Source organism: Hesperophylax consimilis, chromosome 17, assembly GCF_061612785.1.
Source record: "Hesperophylax consimilis isolate HC1 chromosome 17, BYU_Hcon_1.0, whole genome shotgun sequence".
NCBI classification, from domain to species: Eukaryota; Metazoa; Arthropoda; class Insecta; order Trichoptera; family Limnephilidae; genus Hesperophylax; species Hesperophylax consimilis.
This window is the reverse complement of record NC_142852.1, coordinates 34,006,511-34,026,231: the sequence shown is the minus strand read 5'-3', so window position 1 is coordinate 34,026,231 and position 19,721 is coordinate 34,006,511. Positions and strand designations below refer to the sequence as shown.

Here is a 19,721-nt window from a genome sequence, read left to right as displayed (position 1 = left end):
CCCGAGAAAGACATTTACAATAGCGAAGCACTGCGGGGGATCCCATAGTATTTATATATTTTAACAGTAACATTGTGGTATACGGTAGTGAATGGTGGAAGAAGTCGGAGACGCCCGAGAAAGACATTTACAATAGCGAAGCACTGCGGGGGATCCCATAGTATTTATATATTTTAACAGTAACATTGTGGTATACGGTAGTGAATGGTGGAAGAAGTCGGAGACGCCCGAGAAAGACATTTACAATAGCGAAGCACTGCGGGGGATCCCATAGTATTTATATATTTTAACAGTAACATTGTGGTATACGGTAGTGAATGGTGGAAGAAGTCGGAGACGCCCGAGAAAGACATTTACAATAGCGAAGCACTGCGGGGGATCCCATAGTATTTATATATTTTAACAGTAACATTGTGGTATACGGTAGTGAATGGTGGAAGAAGTCGGAGACGCCCGAGAAAGACATTTACAATAGCGAAGCACTGCGGGGGATCCCATAGTATTTATATATTTTAACAGTAACATTGTGGTATACGGTAGTGAATGGTGGAAGAAGTCGGAGACGCCCGAGAAAGACATTTACAATAGCGAAGCACTGCGGGGGATCCCATAGTATTTATATATTTTAACAGTAACATTGTGGTATACGGTAGTGAATGGTGGAAGAAGTCGGAGACGCCCGAGAAAGACATTTACAATAGCGAAGCACTGCGGGGGATCCCATAGTATTTATATATTTTAACAGTAACATTGTGGTATACGGTAGTGAATGGTGGAAGAAGTCGGAGACGCCCGAGAAAGACATTTACAATAGCGAAGCACTGCGGGGGATCCCATAGTATTTATATATTTTAACAGTAACATTGTGGTATACGGTAGTGAATGGTGGAAGAAGTCGGAGACGCCCGAGAAAGACATTTACAATAGCGAAGCACTGCGGGGGATCCCATAGTATTTATATATTTTAACAGTAACATTGTGGTATACGGTAGTGAATGGTGGAAGAAGTCGGAGACGCCCGAGAAAGACATTTACAATAGCGAAGCACTGCGGGGGATCCCATAGTATTTATATATTTTAACAGTAACATTGTGGTTGGTATACGGTAGTGAATGGTGGAAGAAGTCGGAGACGCCCGAGAAAGACATTTACAATAGCGAAGCACTGCGGGGGATCCCATAGTATTTATATATTTTAACAGTAACATTGTGGTATACGGTAGTGAATGGTGGAAGAAGTCGGAGACGCCCGAGAAAGACATTTACAATAGCGAAGCACTGCGGGGGATCCCATAGTATTTATATATTTTAACAGTAACATTGTGGTTGGTATACGGTAGTGAATGGTGGAAGAAGTCGGAGACGCCCGAGAAAGACATTTACAATAGCGAAGCACTGCGGGGGATCCCATAGTATTTATATATTTTAACAGTAACATTGTGGTGGTATACGGTAGTGAATGGTGGAAGAAGTCGGAGACGCCCGAGAAAGACATTTACAATAGCGAAGCACTGCGGGGGATCCCATAGTATTTATATATTTTAACAGTAACATTGTGGTATACGGTAGTGAATGGTGGAAGAAGTCGGAGACGCCCGAGAAAGACATTTACAATAGCGAAGCACTGCGGGGGATCCCATAGTATTTATATATTTTAACAGTAACATTGTGGTATACGGTAGTGAATGGTGGAAGAAGTCGGAGACGCCCGAGAAAGACATTTACAATAGCGAAGCACTGCGGGGGATCCCATAGTATTTATATATTTTAACAGTAACATTGTGGTTGGTATACGGTAGTGAATGGTGGAAGAAGTCGGAGACGCCCGAGAAAGACATTTACAATAGCGAAGCACTGCGGGGGATCCCATAGTATTTATATATTTTAACAGTAACATTGTGGTATACGGTAGTGAATGGTGGAAGAAGTCGGAGACGCCCGAGAAAGACATTTACAATAGCGAAGCACTGCGGGGGATCCCATAGTATTTATATATTTTAACAGTAACATTGTGGTATACGGTAGTGAATGGTGGAAGAAGTCGGAGACGCCCGAGAAAGACATTTACAATAGCGAAGCACTGCGGGGGATCCCATAGTATTTATATATTTTAACAGTAACATTGTGGTATACGGTAGTGAATGGTGGAAGAAGTCGGAGACGCCCGAGAAAGACATTTACAATAGCGAAGCACTGCGGGGGATCCCATAGTATTTATATATTTTAACAGTAACATTGTGGTATACGGTAGTGAATGGTGGAAGAAGTCGGAGACGCCCGAGAAAGACATTTACAATAGCGAAGCACTGCGGGGGATCCCATAGTATTTATATATTTTAACAGTAACATTGTGGTTGGTATACGGTAGTGAATGGTGGAAGAAGTCGGAGACGCCCGAGAAAGACATTTACAATAGCGAAGCACTGCGGGGGATCCCATAGTATTTATATATTTTAACAGTAACATTGTGGTATACGGTAGTGAATGGTGGAAGAAGTCGGAGACGCCCGAGAAAGACATTTACAATAGCGAAGCACTGCGGGGGATCCCATAGTATTTATATATTTTAACAGTAACATTGTGGTATACGGTAGTGAATGGTGGAAGAAGTCGGAGACGCCCGAGAAAGACATTTACAATAGCGAAGCACTGCGGGGGATCCCATAGTATTTATATATTTTAACAGTAACATTGTGGTATACGGTAGTGAATGGTGGAAGAAGTCGGAGACGCCCGAGAAAGACATTTACAATAGCGAAGCACTGCGGGGGATCCCATAGTATTTATATATTTTAACAGTAACATTGTGGTTGGTATACGGTAGTGAATGGTGGAAGAAGTCGGAGACGCCCGAGAAAGACATTTACAATAGCGAAGCACTGCGGGGGATCCCATAGTATTTATATATTTTAACAGTAACATTGTGGTTGGTATACGGTAGTGAATGGTGGAAGAAGTCGGAGACGCCCGAGAAAGACATTTACAATAGCGAAGCACTGCGGGGGATCCCATAGTATTTATATATTTTAACAGTAACATTGTGGTTGGTATACGGTAGTGAATGGTGGAAGAAGTCGGAGACGCCCGAGAAAGACATTTACAATAGCGAAGCACTGCGGGGGATCCCATAGTATTTATATATTTTAACAGTAACATTGTGGTATACGGTAGTGAATGGTGGAAGAAGTCGGAGACGCCCGAGAAAGACATTTACAATAGCGAAGCACTGCGGGGGATCCCATAGTATTTATATATTTTAACAGTAACATTGTGGTATACGGTAGTGAATGGTGGAAGAAGTCGGAGACGCCCGAGAAAGACATTTACAATAGCGAAGCACTGCGGGGGATCCCATAGTATTTATATATTTTAACAGTAACATTGTGGTTGGTATACGGTAGTGAATGGTGGAAGAAGTCGGAGACGCCCGAGAAAGACATTTACAATAGCGAAGCACTGCGGGGGATCCCATAGTATTTATATATTTTAACAGTAACATTGTGGTTGGTATACGGTAGTGAATGGTGGAAGAAGTCGGAGACGCCCGAGAAAGACATTTACAATAGCGAAGCACTGCGGGGGATCCCATAGTATTTATATATTTTAACAGTAACATTGTGGTATACGGTAGTGAATGGTGGAAGAAGTCGGAGACGCCCGAGAAAGACATTTACAATAGCGAAGCACTGCGGGGGATCCCATAGTATTTATATATTTTAACAGTAACATTGTGGTATACGGTAGTGAATGGTGGAAGAAGTCGGAGACGCCCGAGAAAGACATTTACAATAGCGAAGCACTGCGGGGGATCCCATAGTATTTATATATTTTAACAGTAACATTGTGGTTGGTATACGGTAGTGAATGGTGGAAGAAGTCGGAGACGCCCGAGAAAGACATTTACAATAGCGAAGCACTGCGAGGGATCCCATAGTATTTATATATTTTAACAGTAACATTGTGGTTGGTATACGGTAGTGAATGGTGGAAGAAGTCGGAGACGCCCGAGAAAGACATTTACAATAGCGAAGCACTGCGGGGGATCCCATAGTATTTATATATTTTAACAGTAACATTGTGGTATACGGTAGTGAATGGTGGAAGAAGTCGGAGACGCCCGAGAAAGACATTTACAATAGCGAAGCACTGCGGGGGATCCCATAGTATTTATATATTTTAACAGTAACATTGTGGTATACGGTAGTGAATGGTGGAAGAAGTCGGAGACGCCCGAGAAAGACATTTACAATAGCGAATCACTGCGGGGGATCCCATAGTATTTATATATTTTAACAGTAACATTGTGGTTGGTATACGGTAGTGAATGGTGGAAGAAGTCGGAGACGCCCGAGAAAGACATTTACAATAGCGAAGCACTGCGGGGGATCCCATAGTATTTATATATTTTAACAGTAACATTGTGGTTGGTATACGGTAGTGAATGGTGGAAGAAGTCGGAGACGCCCGAGAAAGACATTTACAATAGCGAAGCACTGCGAGGGATCCCATAGTATTTATATATTTTAACAGTAACATTGTGGTATACGGTAGTGAATGGTGGAAGAAGTCGGAGACGCCCGAGAAAGACATTTACAATAGCGAAGCACTGCGGGGGATCCCATAGTATTTATATATTTTAACAGTAACATTGTGGTATACGGTAGTGAATGGTGGAAGAAGTCGGAGACGCCCGAGAAAGACATTTACAATAGCGAAGCACTGCGGGGGATCCCATAGTATTTATATATTTTAACAGTAACATTGTGGTATACGGTAGTGAATGGTGGAAGAAGTCAGAGACGCCCGAGAAAGACATTTACAATAGCGAATCACTGCGGGGGATCCCATAGTATTTATATATTTTAACAGTAACATTGTGGTTGGTATACGGTAGTGAATGGTGGAAGAAGTCGGAGACGCCCGAGAAAGACATTTACAATAGCGAAGCACTGCGGGGGATCCCATAGTATTTATATATTTTAACAGTAACATTGTGGTTGGTATACGGTAGTGAATGGTGGAAGAAGTCGGAGACGCCCGAGAAAGACATTTACAATAGCGAAGCACTGCGAGGGATCCCATAGTATTTATATATTTTAACAGTAACATTGTGGTTGGTATACGGTAGTGAATGGTGGAAGAAGTCGGAGACGCCCGAGAAAGACATTTACAATAGCGAAGCACTGCGGGGGATCCCATAGTATTTATATATTTTAACAGTAACATTGTGGTATACGGTAGTGAATGGTGGAAGAAGTCGGAGACGCCCGAGAAAGACATTTACAATAGCGAAGCACTGCGGGGGATCCCATAGTATTTATATATTTTAACAGTAACATTGTGGTATACGGTAGTGAATGGTGGAAGAAGTCGGAGACGCCCGAGAAAGACATTTACAATAGCGAAGCACTGCGGGGGATCCCATAGTATTTATATATTTTAACAGTAACATTGTGGTATACGGTAGTGAATGGTGGAAGAAGTCGGAGACGCCCGAGAAAGACATTTACAATAGCGAAGCACTGCGGGGGATCCCATAGTATTTATATATTTTAACAGTAACATTGTGGTATACGGTAGTGAATGGTGGAAGAAGTCGGAGACGCCCGAGAAAGACATTTACAATAGCGAAGCACTGCGGGGGATCCCATAGTATTTATATATTTTAACAGTAACATTGTGGTATACGGTAGTGAATGGTGGAAGAAGTCGGAGACGCCCGAGAAAGACATTTACAATAGCGAAGCACTGCGGGGGATCCCATAGTATTTATATATTTTAACAGTAACATTGTGGTTGGTATACGGTAGTGAATGGTGGAAGAAGTCGGAGACGCCCGAGAAAGACATTTACAATAGCGAAGCACTGCGGGGGATCCCATAGTATTTATATATTTTAACAGTAACATTGTGGTTGGTATACGGTAGTGAATGGTGGAAGAAGTCGGAGACGCCCGAGAAAGACATTTACAATAGCGAAGCACTGCGGGGGATCCCATAGTATTTATATATTTTAACAGTAACATTGTGGTTGGTATACGGTAGTGAATGGTGGAAGAAGTCGGAGACGCCCGAGAAAGACATTTACAATAGCGAAGCACTGCGGGGGATCCCATAGTATTTATATATTTTAACAGTAACATTGTGGTATACGGTAGTGAATGGTGGAAGAAGTCGGAGACGCCCGAGAAAGACATTTACAATAGCGAAGCACTGCGGGGGATCCCATAGTATTTATATATTTTAACAGTAACATTGTGGTATACGGTAGTGAATGGTGGAAGAAGTCGGAGACGCCCGAGAAAGACATTTACAATAGCGAAGCACTGCGGGGGATCCCATAGTATTTATATATTTTAACAGTAACATTGTGGTATACGGTAGTGAATGGTGGAAGAAGTCGGAGACGCCCGAGAAAGACATTTACAATAGCGAAGCACTGCGGGGGATCCCATAGTATTTATATATTTTAACAGTAACATTGTGGTATACGGTAGTGAATGGTGGAAGAAGTCGGAGACGCCCGAGAAAGACATTTACAATAGCGAAGCACTGCGGGGGATCCCATAGTATTTATATATTTTAACAGTAACATTGTGGTATACGGTAGTGAATGGTGGAAGAAGTCGGAGACGCCCGAGAAAGACATTTACAATAGCGAAGCACTGCGGGGGATCCCATAGTATTTATATATTTTAACAGTAACATTGTGGTATACGGTAGTGAATGGTGGAAGAAGTCGGAGACGCCCGAGAAAGACATTTACAATAGCGAAGCACTGCGGGGGATCCCATAGTATTTATATATTTTAACAGTAACATTGTGGTATACGGTAGTGAATGGTGGAAGAAGTCGGAGACGCCCGAGAAAGACATTTACAATAGCGAAGCACTGCGGGGGATCCCATAGTATTTATATATTTTAACAGTAACATTGTGGTATACGGTAGTGAATGGTGGAAGAAGTCGGAGACGCCCGAGAAAGACATTTACAATAGCGAAGCACTGCGGGGGATCCCATAGTATTTATATATTTTAACAGTAACATTGTGGTTGGTATACGGTAGTGAATGGTGGAAGAAGTCGGAGACGCCCGAGAAAGACATTTACAATAGCGAATCACTGCGGGGGATCCCATAGTATTTATATATTTTAACAGTAACATTGTGGTTGGTATACGGTAGTGAATGGTGGAAGAAGTCGGAGACGCCCGAGAAAGACATTTACAATAGCGAAGCACTGCGAGGGATCCCATAGTATTTATATATTTTAACAGTAACATTGTGGTTGGTATACGGTAGTGAATGGTGGAAGAAGTCGGAGACGCCCGAGAAAGACATTTACAATAGCGAAGCACTGCGGGGGATCCCATAGTATTTATATATTTTAACAGTAACATTGTGGTATACGGTAGTGAATGGTGGAAGAAGTCGGAGACGCCCGAGAAAGACATTTACAATAGCGAAGCACTGCGGGGGATCCCATAGTATTTATATATTTTAACAGTAACATTGTGGTATACGGTAGTGAATGGTGGAAGAAGTCGGAGACGCCCGAGAAAGACATTTACAATAGCGAAGCACTGCGGGGGATCCCATAGTATTTATATATTTTAACAGTAACATTGTGGTATACGGTAGTGAATGGTGGAAGAAGTCGGAGACGCCCGAGAAAGACATTTACAATAGCGAAGCACTGCGGGGGATCCCATAGTATTTATATATTTTAACAGTAACATTGTGGTATACGGTAGTGAATGGTGGAAGAAGTCGGAGACGCCCGAGAAAGACATTTACAATAGCGAAGCACTGCGGGGGATCCCATAGTATTTATATATTTTAACAGTAACATTGTGGTATACGGTAGTGAATGGTGGAAGAAGTCGGAGACGCCCGAGAAAGACATTTACAATAGCGAAGCACTGCGGGGGATCCCATAGTATTTATATATTTTAACAGTAACATTGTGGTATACGGTAGTGAATGGTGGAAGAAGTCGGAGACGCCCGAGAAAGACATTTACAATAGCGAAGCACTGCGGGGGATCCCATAGTATTTATATATTTTAACAGTAACATTGTGGTTGGTATACGGTAGTGAATGGTGGAAGAAGTCGGAGACGCCCGAGAAAGACATTTACAATAGCGAAGCACTGCGGGGGATCCCATAGTATTTATATATTTTAACAGTAACATTGTGGTTGGTATACGGTAGTGAATGGTGGAAGAAGTCGGAGACGCCCGAGAAAGACATTTACAATAGCGAAGCACTGCGGGGGATCCCATAGTATTTATATATTTTAACAGTAACATTGTGGTTGGTATACGGTAGTGAATGGTGGAAGAAGTCGGAGACGCCTGAGAAAGACATTTACAATAGCGAAGCACTGCGGGGGATCCCATAGTATTTATATATTTTAACAGTAACATTGTGGTATACGGTAGTGAATGGTGGAAGAAGTCGGAGACGCCCGAGAAAGACATTTACAATAGCGAAGCACTGCGGGGGATCCCATAGTATTTATATATTTTAACAGTAACATTGTGGTTGGTATACGGTAGTGAATGGTGGAAGAAGTCGGAGACGCCCGAGAAAGACATTTACAATAGCGAAGCACTGCGGGGGATCCCATAGTATTTATATATTTTAACAGTAACATTGTGGTTGGTATACGGTAGTGAATGGTGGAAGAAGTCGGAGACGCCCGAGAAAGACATTTACAATAGCGAAGCACTGCGGGGGATCCCATAGTATTTATATATTTTAACAGTAACATTGTGGTTGGTATACGGTAGTGAATGGTGGAAGAAGTCGGAGACGCCCGAGAAAGACATTTACAATAGCGAAGCACTGCGGGGGATCCCATAGTATTTATATATTTTAACAGTAACATTGTGGTTGGTATACGGTAGTGAATGGTGGAAGAAGTCGGAGACGCCCGAGAAAGACATTTACAATAGCGAAGCACTGCGGGGGATCCCATAGTATTTATATATTTTAACAGTAACATTGTGGTATACGGTAGTGAATGGTGGAAGAAGTCGGAGACGCCCGAGAAAGACATTTACAATAGCGAAGCACTGCGGGGGATCCCATAGTATTTATATATTTTAACAGTAACATTGTGGTTGGTATACGGTAGTGAATGGTGGAAGAAGTCGGAGACGCCCGAGAAAGACATTTACAATAGCGAAGCACTGCGGGGGATCCCATAGTATTTATATATTTTAACAGTAACATTGTGGTTGGTATACGGTAGTGAATGGTGGAAGAAGTCGGAGACGCCCGAGAAAGACATTTACAATAGCGAAGCACTGCGGGGGATCCCATAGTATTTATATATTTTAACAGTAACATTGTGGTTGGTATACGGTAGTGAATGGTGGAAGAAGTCGGAGACGCCCGAGAAAGACATTTACAATAGCGAAGCACTGCGGGGGATCCCATAGTATTTATATATTTTAACAGTAACATTGTGGTATACGGTAGTGAATGGTGGAAGAAGTCGGAGACGCCCGAGAAAGACATTTACAATAGCGAAGCACTGCGGGGGATCCCATAGTATTTATATATTTTAACAGTAACATTGTGGTTGGTATACGGTAGTGAATGGTGGAAGAAGTCGGAGACGCCCGAGAAAGACATTTACAATAGCGAAGCACTGCGGGGGATCCCATAGTATTTATATATTTTAACAGTAACATTGTGGTATACGGTAGTGAATGGTGGAAGAAGTCGGAGACGCCCGAGAAAGACATTTACAATAGCGAAGCACTGCGGGGGATCCCATAGTATTTATATATTTTAACAGTAACATTGTGGTATACGGTAGTGAATGGTGGAAGAAGTCGGAGACGCCCGAGAAAGACATTTACAATAGCGAAGCACTGCGGGGGATCCCATAGTATTTATATATTTTAACAGTAACATTGTGGTATACGGTAGTGAATGGTGGAAGAAGTCGGAGACGCCCGAGAAAGACATTTACAATAGCGAAGCACTGCGGGGGATCCCATAGTATTTATATATTTTAACAGTAACATTGTGGTATACGGTAGTGAATGGTGGAAGAAGTCGGAGACGCCCGAGAAAGACATTTACAATAGCGAAGCACTGCGGGGGATCCCATAGTATTTATATATTTTAACAGTAACATTGTGGTATACGGTAGTGAATGGTGGAAGAAGTCGGAGACGCCCGAGAAAGACATTTACAATAGCGAAGCACTGCGGGGGATCCCATAGTATTTATATATTTTTACAGTAACATTGTGGTATACGGTAGTGAATGGTGGAAGAAGTCGGAGACGCCCGAGAAAGACATTTACAATAGCGAAGCACTGCGGGGGATCCCATAGTATTTATATATTTTAACAGTAACATTGTGGTATACGGTAGTGAATGGTGGAAGAAGTCGGAGACGCCCGAGAAAGACATTTACAATAGCGAAGCACTGCGGGGGATCCCATAGTATTTATATATTTTAACAGTAACATTGTGGTATACGGTAGTGAATGGTGGAAGAAGTCGGAGACGCCCGAGAAAGACATTTACAATAGCGAAGCACTGCGGGGGATCCCATAGTATTTATATATTTTAACAGTAACATTGTGGTTGGTATACGGTAGTGAATGGTGGAAGAAGTCGGAGACGCCCGAGAAAGACATTTACAATAGCGAAGCACTGCGGGGGATCCCATAGTATTTATATATTTTAACAGTAACATTGTGGTTGGTATACGGTAGTGAATGGTGGAAGAAGTCGGAGACGCCCGAGAAAGACATTTACAATAGCGAAGCACTGCGGGGGATCCCATAGTATTTATATATTTTAACAGTAACATTGTGGTATACGGTAGTGAATGGTGGAAGAAGTCGGAGACGCCCGAGAAAGACATTTACAATAGCGAAGCACTGCGGGGGATCCCATAGTATTTATATATTTTAACAGTAACATTGTGGTTGGTATACGGTAGTGAATGGTGGAAGAAGTCGGAGACGCCCGAGAAAGACATTTACAATAGCGAAGCACTGCGGGGGATCCCATAGTATTTATATATTTTAACAGTAACATTGTGGTTGGTATACGGTAGTGAATGGTGGAAGAAGTCGTAGACGCCCGAGAAAGACATTTACAATAGCGAAGCACTGCGGGGGATCCCATAGTATTTATATATTTTAACAGTAACATTGTGGTTGGTATACGGTAGTGAATGGTGGAAGAAGTCGGAGACGCCCGAGAAAGACATTTACAATAGCGAAGCACTGCGGGGGATCCCATAGTATTTATATATTTTAACAGTAACATTGTGGTATACGGTAGTGAATGGTGGAAGAAGTCGGAGACGCCCGAGAAAGACATTTACAATAGCGAAGCACTGCGGGGGATCCCATAGTATTTATATATTTTAACAGTAACATTGTGGTTGGTATACGGTAGTGAATGGTGGAAGAAGTCGGAGACGCCCGAGAAAGACATTTACAATAGCGAAGCACTGCGGGGGATCCCATAGTATTTATATATTTTAACAGTAACATTGTGGTATACGGTAGTGAATGGTGGAAGAAGTCGGAGACGCCCGAGAAAGACATTTACAATAGCGAAGCACTGCGGGGGATCCCATAGTATTTATATATTTTAACAGTAACATTGTGGTTGGTATACGGTAGTGAATGGTGGAAGAAGTCGGAGACGCCCGAGAAAGACATTTACAATAGCGAAGCACTGCGGGGGATCCCATAGTATTTATATATTTTAACAGTAACATTGTGGTATACGGTAGTGAATGGTGGAAGAAGTCGGAGACGCCCGAGAAAGACATTTACAATAGCGAAGCACTGCGGGGGATCCCATAGTATTTATATATTTTAACAGTAACATTGTGGTTGGTATACGGTAGTGAATGGTGGAAGAAGTCGGAGACGCCCGAGAAAGACATTTACAATAGCGAAGCACTGCGGGGGATCCCATAGTATTTATATATTTTAACAGTAACATTGTGGTTGGTATACGGTAGTGAATGGTGGAAGAAGTCGGAGACGCCCGAGAAAGACATTTACAATAGCGAAGCACTGCGGGGGATCCCATAGTATTTATATATTTTAACAGTAACATTGTGGTTGGTATACGGTAGTGAATGGTGGAAGAAGTCGGAGACGCCCGAGAACGACATTTACAATAGCGAAGCACTGCGGGGGATCCCATAGTATTTATATATTTTAACAGTAACATTGTGGTTGGTATACGGTAGTGAATGGTGGAAGAAGTCGGAGACGCCCGAGAAAGACATTTACAATAGCGAAGCACTGCGGGGGATCCCATAGTATTTATATATTTTAACAGTAACATTGTGGTTGGTATACGGTAGTGAATGGTGGAAGAAGTCGGAGACGCCCGAGAAAGACATTTACAATAGCGAAGCACTGCGGGGGATCCCATAGTATTTATATATTTTAACAGTAACATTGTGGTTGGTATACGGTAGTGAATGGTGGAAGAAGTCGGAGACGCCCGAGAAAGACATTTACAATAGCGAAGCACTGCGGGGGATCCCATAGTATTTATATATTTTAACAGTAACATTGTGGTTGGTATACGGTAGTGAATGGTGGAAGAAGTCGGAGACGCCCGAGAAAGACATTTACAATAGCGAAGCACTGCGGGGGATCCCATAGTATTTATATATTTTAACAGTAACATTGTGGTTGGTATACGGTAGTGAATGGTGGAAGAAGTCGGAGACGCCCGAGAACGACATTTACAATAGCGAAGCACTGCGGGGGATCCCATAGTATTTATATATTTTAACAGTAACATTGTGGTTGGTATACGGTAGTGAATGGTGGAAGAAGTCGGAGACGCCCGAGAAAGACATTTACAATAGCGAAGCACTGCGGGGGATCCCATAGTATTTATATATTTTAACAGTAACATTGTGGTTGGTATACGGTAGTGAATGGTGGAAGAAGTCGGAGACGCCCGAGAAAGACATTTACAATAGCGAAGCACTGCGGGGGATCCCATAGTATTTATATATTTTAACAGTAACATTGTGGTATACGGTAGTGAATGGTGGAAGAAGTCGGAGACGCCCGAGAAAGACATTTACAATAGCGAAGCACTGCGGGGGATCCCATAGTATTTATATATTTTAACAGTAACATTGTGGTTGGTATACGGTAGTGAATGGTGGAAGAAGTCGGAGACGCCCGAGAAAGACATTTACAATAGCGAAGCACTGCGGGGGATCCCATAGTATTTATATATTTTAACAGTAACATTGTGGTATACGGTAGTGAATGGTGGAAGAAGTCGGAGACGCCCGAGAAAGACATTTACAATAGCGAAGCACTGCGGGGGATCCCATAGTATTTATATATTTTAACAGTAACATTGTGGTTGGTATACGGTAGTGAATGGTGGAAGAAGTCGGAGACGCCCGAGAAAGACATTTACAATAGCGAAGCACTGCGGGGGATCCCATAGTATTTATATATTTTAACAGTAACATTGTGGTATACGGTAGTGAATGGTGGAAGAAGTCGGAGACGCCCGAGAAAGACATTTACAATAGCGAAGCACTGCGGGGGATCCCATAGTATTTATATATTTTAACAGTAACATTGTGGTATACGGTAGTGAATGGTGGAAGAAGTCGGAGACGCCCGAGAAAGACATTTACAATAGCGAAGCACTGCGGGGGATCCCATAGTATTTATATATTTTAACAGTAACATTGTGGTTGGTATACGGTAGTGAATGGTGGAAGAAGTCGGAGACGCCCGAGAAAGACATTTACAATAGCGAAGCACTGCGGGGGATCCCATAGTATTTATATATTTTAACAGTAACATTGTGGTTGGTATACGGTAGTGAATGGTGGAAGAAGTCGGAGACGCCCGAGAAAGACATTTACAATAGTGAAGCACTGCGGGGGATCCCATAGTATTTATATATTTTAACAGTAACATTGTGGTATACGGTAGTGAATGGTGGAAGAAGTCGGAGACGCCCGAGAAAGACATTTACAATAGCGAAGCACTGCGGGGGATCCCATAGTATTTATATATTTTAACAGTAACATTGTGGTATACGGTAGTGAATGGTGGAAGAAGTCGGAGACGCCCGAGAAAGACATTTACAATAGCGAAGCACTGCGGGGGATCCCATAGTATTTATATATTTTAACAGTAACATTGTGGTATACGGTAGTGAATGGTGGAAGAAGTCGGAGACGCCCGAGAAAGACATTTACAATAGCGAAGCACTGCGGGGGATCCCATAGTATTTATATATTTTAACAGTAACATTGTGGTTGGTATACGGTAGTGAATGGTGGAAGAAGTCGGAGACGCCCGAGAACGACATTTACAATAGCGAAGCACTGCGGGGGATCCCATAGTATTTATATATTTTAACAGTAACATTGTGGTTGGTATACGGTAGTGAATGGTGGAAGAAGTCGGAGACGCCCGAGAAAGACATTTACAATAGCGAAGCACTGCGGGGGATCCCATAGTATTTATATATTTTAACAGTAACATTGTGGTTGGTATACGGTAGTGAATGGTGGAAGAAGTCGGAGACGCCCGAGAAAGACATTTACAATAGCGAAGCACTGCGGGGGATCCCATAGTATTTATATATTTTAACAGTAACATTGTGGTATACGGTAGTGAATGGTGGAAGAAGTCGGAGACGCCCGAGAAAGACATTTACAATAGCGAAGCACTGCGGGGGATCCCATAGTATTTATATATTTTAACAGTAACATTGTGGTATACGGTAGTGAATGGTGGAAGAAGTCGGAGACGCCCGAGAAAGACATTTACAATAGCGAAGCACTGCGGGGGATCCCATAGTATTTATATATTTTAACAGTAACATTGTGGTATACGGTAGTGAATGGTGGAAGAAGTCGGAGACGCCCGAGAAAGACATTTACAATAGCGAAGCACTGCGGGGGATCCCATAGTATTTATATATTTTAACAGTAACATTGTGGTTGGTATACGGTAGTGAATGGTGGAAGAAGTCGGAGACGCCCGAGAAAGACATTTACAATAGCGAAGCACTGCGGGGGATCCCATAGTATTTATATATTTTAACAGTAACATTGTGGTTGGTATACGGTAGTGAATGGTGGAAGAAGTCGGAGACGCCCGAGAAAGACATTTACAATAGTGAAGCACTGCGGGGGATCCCATAGTATTTATATATTTTAACAGTAACATTGTGGTATACGGTAGTGAATGGTGGAAGAAGTCGGAGACGCCCGAGAAAGACATTTACAATAGCGAAGCACTGCGGGGGATCCCATAGTATTTATATATTTTAACAGTAACATTGTGGTTGGTATACGGTAGTGAATGGTGGAAGAAGTCGGAGACGCCCGAGAAAGACATTTACAATAGCGAAGCACTGCGGGGGATCCCATAGTATTTATATATTTTAACAGTAACATTGTGGTATACGGTAGTGAATGGTGGAAGAAGTCGGAGACGCCCGAGAAAGACATTTACAATAGCGAAGCACTGCGGGGGATCCCATAGTATTTATATATTTTAACAGTAACATTGTGGTTGGTATACGGTAGTGAATGGTGGAAGAAGTCGGAGACGCCCGAGAAAGACATTTACAATAGCGAAGCACTGCGGGGGATCCCATAGTATTTATATATTTTAACAGTAACATTGTGGTATACGGTAGTGAATGGTGGAAGAAGTCGGAGACGCCCGAGAAAGACATTTACAATAGCGAAGCACTGCGGGGGATCCCATAGTATTTATATATTTTAACAGTAACATTGTGGTATACGGTAGTGAATGGTGGAAGAAGTCGGAGACGCCCGAGAAAGACATTTACAATAGCGAAGCACTGCGGGGGATCCCATAGTATTTATATATTTTAACAGTAACATTGTGGTATACGGTAGTGAATGGTGGAAGAAGTCGGAGACGCCCGAGAAAGACATTTACAATAGCGAAGCACTGCGGGGGATCCCATAGTATTTATATATTTTAACAGTAACATTGTGGTTGGTATACGGTAGTGAATGGTGGAAGAAGTCGGAGACGCCCGAGAAAGACATTTACAATAGCGAAGCACTGCGGGGGATCCCATAGTATTTATATATTTTAACAGTAACATTGTGGTTGGTATACGGTAGTGAATGGTGGAAGAAGTCGGAGACGCCCGAGAAAGACATTTACAATAGCGAAGCACTGCGGGGGATCCCATAGTATTTATATATTTTAACAGTAACATTGTGGTTGGTATACGGTAGTGAATGGTGGAAGAAGTCGGAGACGCCCGAGAAAGACATTTACAATAGCGAAGCACTGCGGGGGATCCCATAGTATTTATATATTTTAACAGTAACATTGTGGTATACGGTAGTGAATGGTGGAAGAAGTCGGAGACGCCCGAGAAAGACATTTACAATAGCGAAGCACTGCGGGGGATCCCATAGTATTTATATATTTTAACAGTAACATTGTGGTATACGGTAGTGAATGGTGGAAGAAGTCGGAGACGCCCGAGAAAGACATTTACAATAGCGAAGCACTGCGGGGGATCCCATAGTATTTATATATTTTAACAGTAACATTGTGGTTGGTATACGGTAGTGAATGGTGGAAGAAGTCGGAGACGCCCGAGAAAGACATTTACAATAGCGAAGCACTGCGGGGGATCCCATAGTATTTATATATTTTAACAGTAACATTGTGGTTGGTATACGGTAGTGAATGGTGGAAGAAGTCGGAGACGCCCGAGAAAGACATTTACAATAGCGAAGCACTGCGGGGGATCCCATAGTATTTATATATTTTAACAGTAACATTGTGGTTGGTATACGGTAGTGAATGGTGGAAGAAGTCGGAGACGCCCGAGAAAGACATTTACAATAGCGAAGCACTGCGGGGGATCCCATAGTATTTATATATTTTAACAGTAACATTGTGGTTGGTATACGGTAGTGAATGGTGGAAGAAGTCGGAGACGCCCGAGAAAGACATTTACAATAGCGAAGCACTGCGGGGGATCCCATAGTATTTATATATTTTAACAGTAACATTGTGGTTGGTATACGGTAGTGAATGGTGGAAGAAGTCGGAGACGCCCGAGAAAGACATTTACAATAGCGAAGCACTGCGGGGGATCCCATAGTATTTATATATTTTAACAGTAACATTGTGGTATACGGTAGTGAATGGTGGAAGAAGTCGGAGACGCCCGAGAAAGACATTTACAATAGCGAAGCACTGCGGGGGATCCCATAGTATTTATATATTTTAACAGTAACATTGTGGTTGGTATACGGTAGTGAATGGTGGAAGAAGTCGGAGACGCCCGAGAAAGACATTTACAATAGCGAAGCACTGCGGGGGATCCCATAGTATTTATATATTTTAACAGTAACATTGTGGTTGGTATACGGTAGTGAATGGTGGAAGAAGTCGGAGACGCCCGAGAAAGACATTTACAATAGCGAAGCACTGCGGGGGATCCCATAGTATTTATATATTTTAACAGTAACATTGTGGTTGGTATACGGTAGTGAATGGTGGAAGAAGTCGGAGACGCCCGAGAAAGACATTTACAATAGCGAAGCACTGCGGGGGATCCCATAGTATTTATATATTTTAACAGTAACATTGTGGTATACGGTAGTGAATGGTGGAAGAAGTCGGAGACGCCCGAGAAAGACATTTACAATAGCGAAGCACTGCGGGGGATCCCATAGTATTTATATATTTTAACAGTAACATTGTGGTATACGGTAGTGAATGGTGGAAGAAGTCGGAGACGCCCGAGAAAGACATTTACAATAGCGAAGCACTGCGGGGGATCCCATAGTATTTATATATTTTAACAGTAACATTGTGGTTGGTATACGGTAGTGAATGGTGGAAGAAGTCGGAGACGCCCGAGAAAGACATTTACAATAGCGAAGCACTGCGGGGGATCCCATAGTATTTATATATTTTAACAGTAACATTGTGGTTGGTATACGGTAGTGAATGGTGGAAGAAGTCGGAGACGCCCGAGAAAGACATTTACAATAGCGAAGCACTGCGGGGGATCCCATAGTATTTATATATTTTAACAGTAACATTGTGGTATACGGTAGTGAATGGTGGAAGAAGTCGGAGACGCCCGAGAAAGACATTTACAATAGCGAAGCACTGCGGGGGATCCCATAGTATTTGTATATTTTAACAGTAACATTGTGGTTGGTATACGGTAGTGAATGGTGGAAGAAGTCGGAGACGCCCGAGAAAGACATTTACAATAGCGAAGCACTGCGGGGGATCCCATAGTATTTATATATTTTAACAGTAACATTGTGGTATACGGTAGTGAATGGTGGAAGAAGTCGGAGACGCCCGAGAAAGACATTTACAATAGCGAAGCACTGCGGGGGATCCCATAGTATTTATATATTTTAACAGTAACATTGTGGTTGGTATACGGTAGTGAATGGTGGAAGAAGTCGGAGACGCCCGAGAAAGACATTTACAATAGCGAAGCACTGCGGGGGATCCCATAGTATTTATATATTTTAACAGTAACATTGTGGTATACGGTAGTGAATGGTGGAAGAAGTCGGAGACGCCCGAGAAAGACATTTACAATAGCGAAGCACTGCGGGGGATCTTATAGTATTTATATATTTTGTAAACGGATATTTTTTCAAATGTTTACAATAGATACTCGTATTATTATTATTTAGAAACAAATAGCTTAACTTAACGAAAAAAGTTACTCGCTTCGAAAATATTTCTTATCCAACTTTTAACTTTTTTCTTATATAAGTTCAGGTTTTGACACATGTTGATGGAATTGGGTAAAGAATTGAACAATTTTGGGGCAATATAGTTGATGTGCCTTTGGCCCAGCCTAGTTTTGTCTTTTGTCTTTAGGGATTATTTAATCGATGAGTATGTGTAATGGTGTTGTGCCGTTGTCGTATTGACTTTAGGGATTATTATTTGTACCGTGGTTCTCGGCCTGGTGCTCAATATAATCTTCTACTATTGTATTATTATTTGTACAAGTATATTACTCACATATGTCTGGACCTCCGAGGGGCTGGCTTTAGTAAGGGGTAATATGCCGTATCCTGAATTGTGTTTGTCTGGTTCATCCCCGCACAGATCTCCTCTGCTCCAACTGGACCCGTTCCGCTGGCACGGGTACAGTTTTTCGGCCAGGTCTACGCAGTCTGCAAGCAACGAGTAAACATTATTTGTATTTATTTAATAATATTATAAATGACTTTTCCAATTGCAATTTTCTTTGTTCGATTTTTATTATTTTTTATTATTAAAATCGTTATTGTAAGAATAGTGTTAGGGTGATGCCGTGATGATTAGCTAATTGCCGAAGACACGCATCATGCCTCCATATCTACACAAAAGGACTTCAGGAAAATAATTTCCGTCGAGTGCCTATGTTATCTTTGGGGATGCTGTGTGAATGGTTTTATTAAGAAAAGGAAGGTGAGGAAGTTCTGGGAAGGTATAAAGTATGAGGGATGGGTAAGAATCTAGGGATCAGTTTGTTCTGGAGTGACGGACGAATGATTTGTCCTTCCTGCTGCAGTGCAAGGCAACGGTTCAAGAGATCAGTTGAAGAGGTCAAGAGGTCGATGGGTATTCGCATCCTTAACACACCTCACCCGATGAACCCGAGCACTCCTGCTAAGTCACCAAACGTTGCG

At 42.3% G+C, this 19,721-nt stretch overlaps 1 protein-coding gene across 1 annotated transcript in view; it reads right to left on the bottom strand.

Moving 5' to 3' along the window:
• The window catches only part of LOC149416474 (transmembrane protease serine 9-like), a 102,352-nt gene that overhangs the window by 43,496 nt on the left and 39,135 nt on the right, over positions 1 to 19,721 (bottom strand). Inside the window, exon 9 of the mRNA XM_089641717.1 lies at positions 19,069 to 19,223. Within this exon, the coding sequence (XP_089497843.1) occupies positions 19,069 to 19,223 (155 nt within the window). The remainder of the gene's footprint in view (positions 1 to 19,068; positions 19,224 to 19,721) is intronic.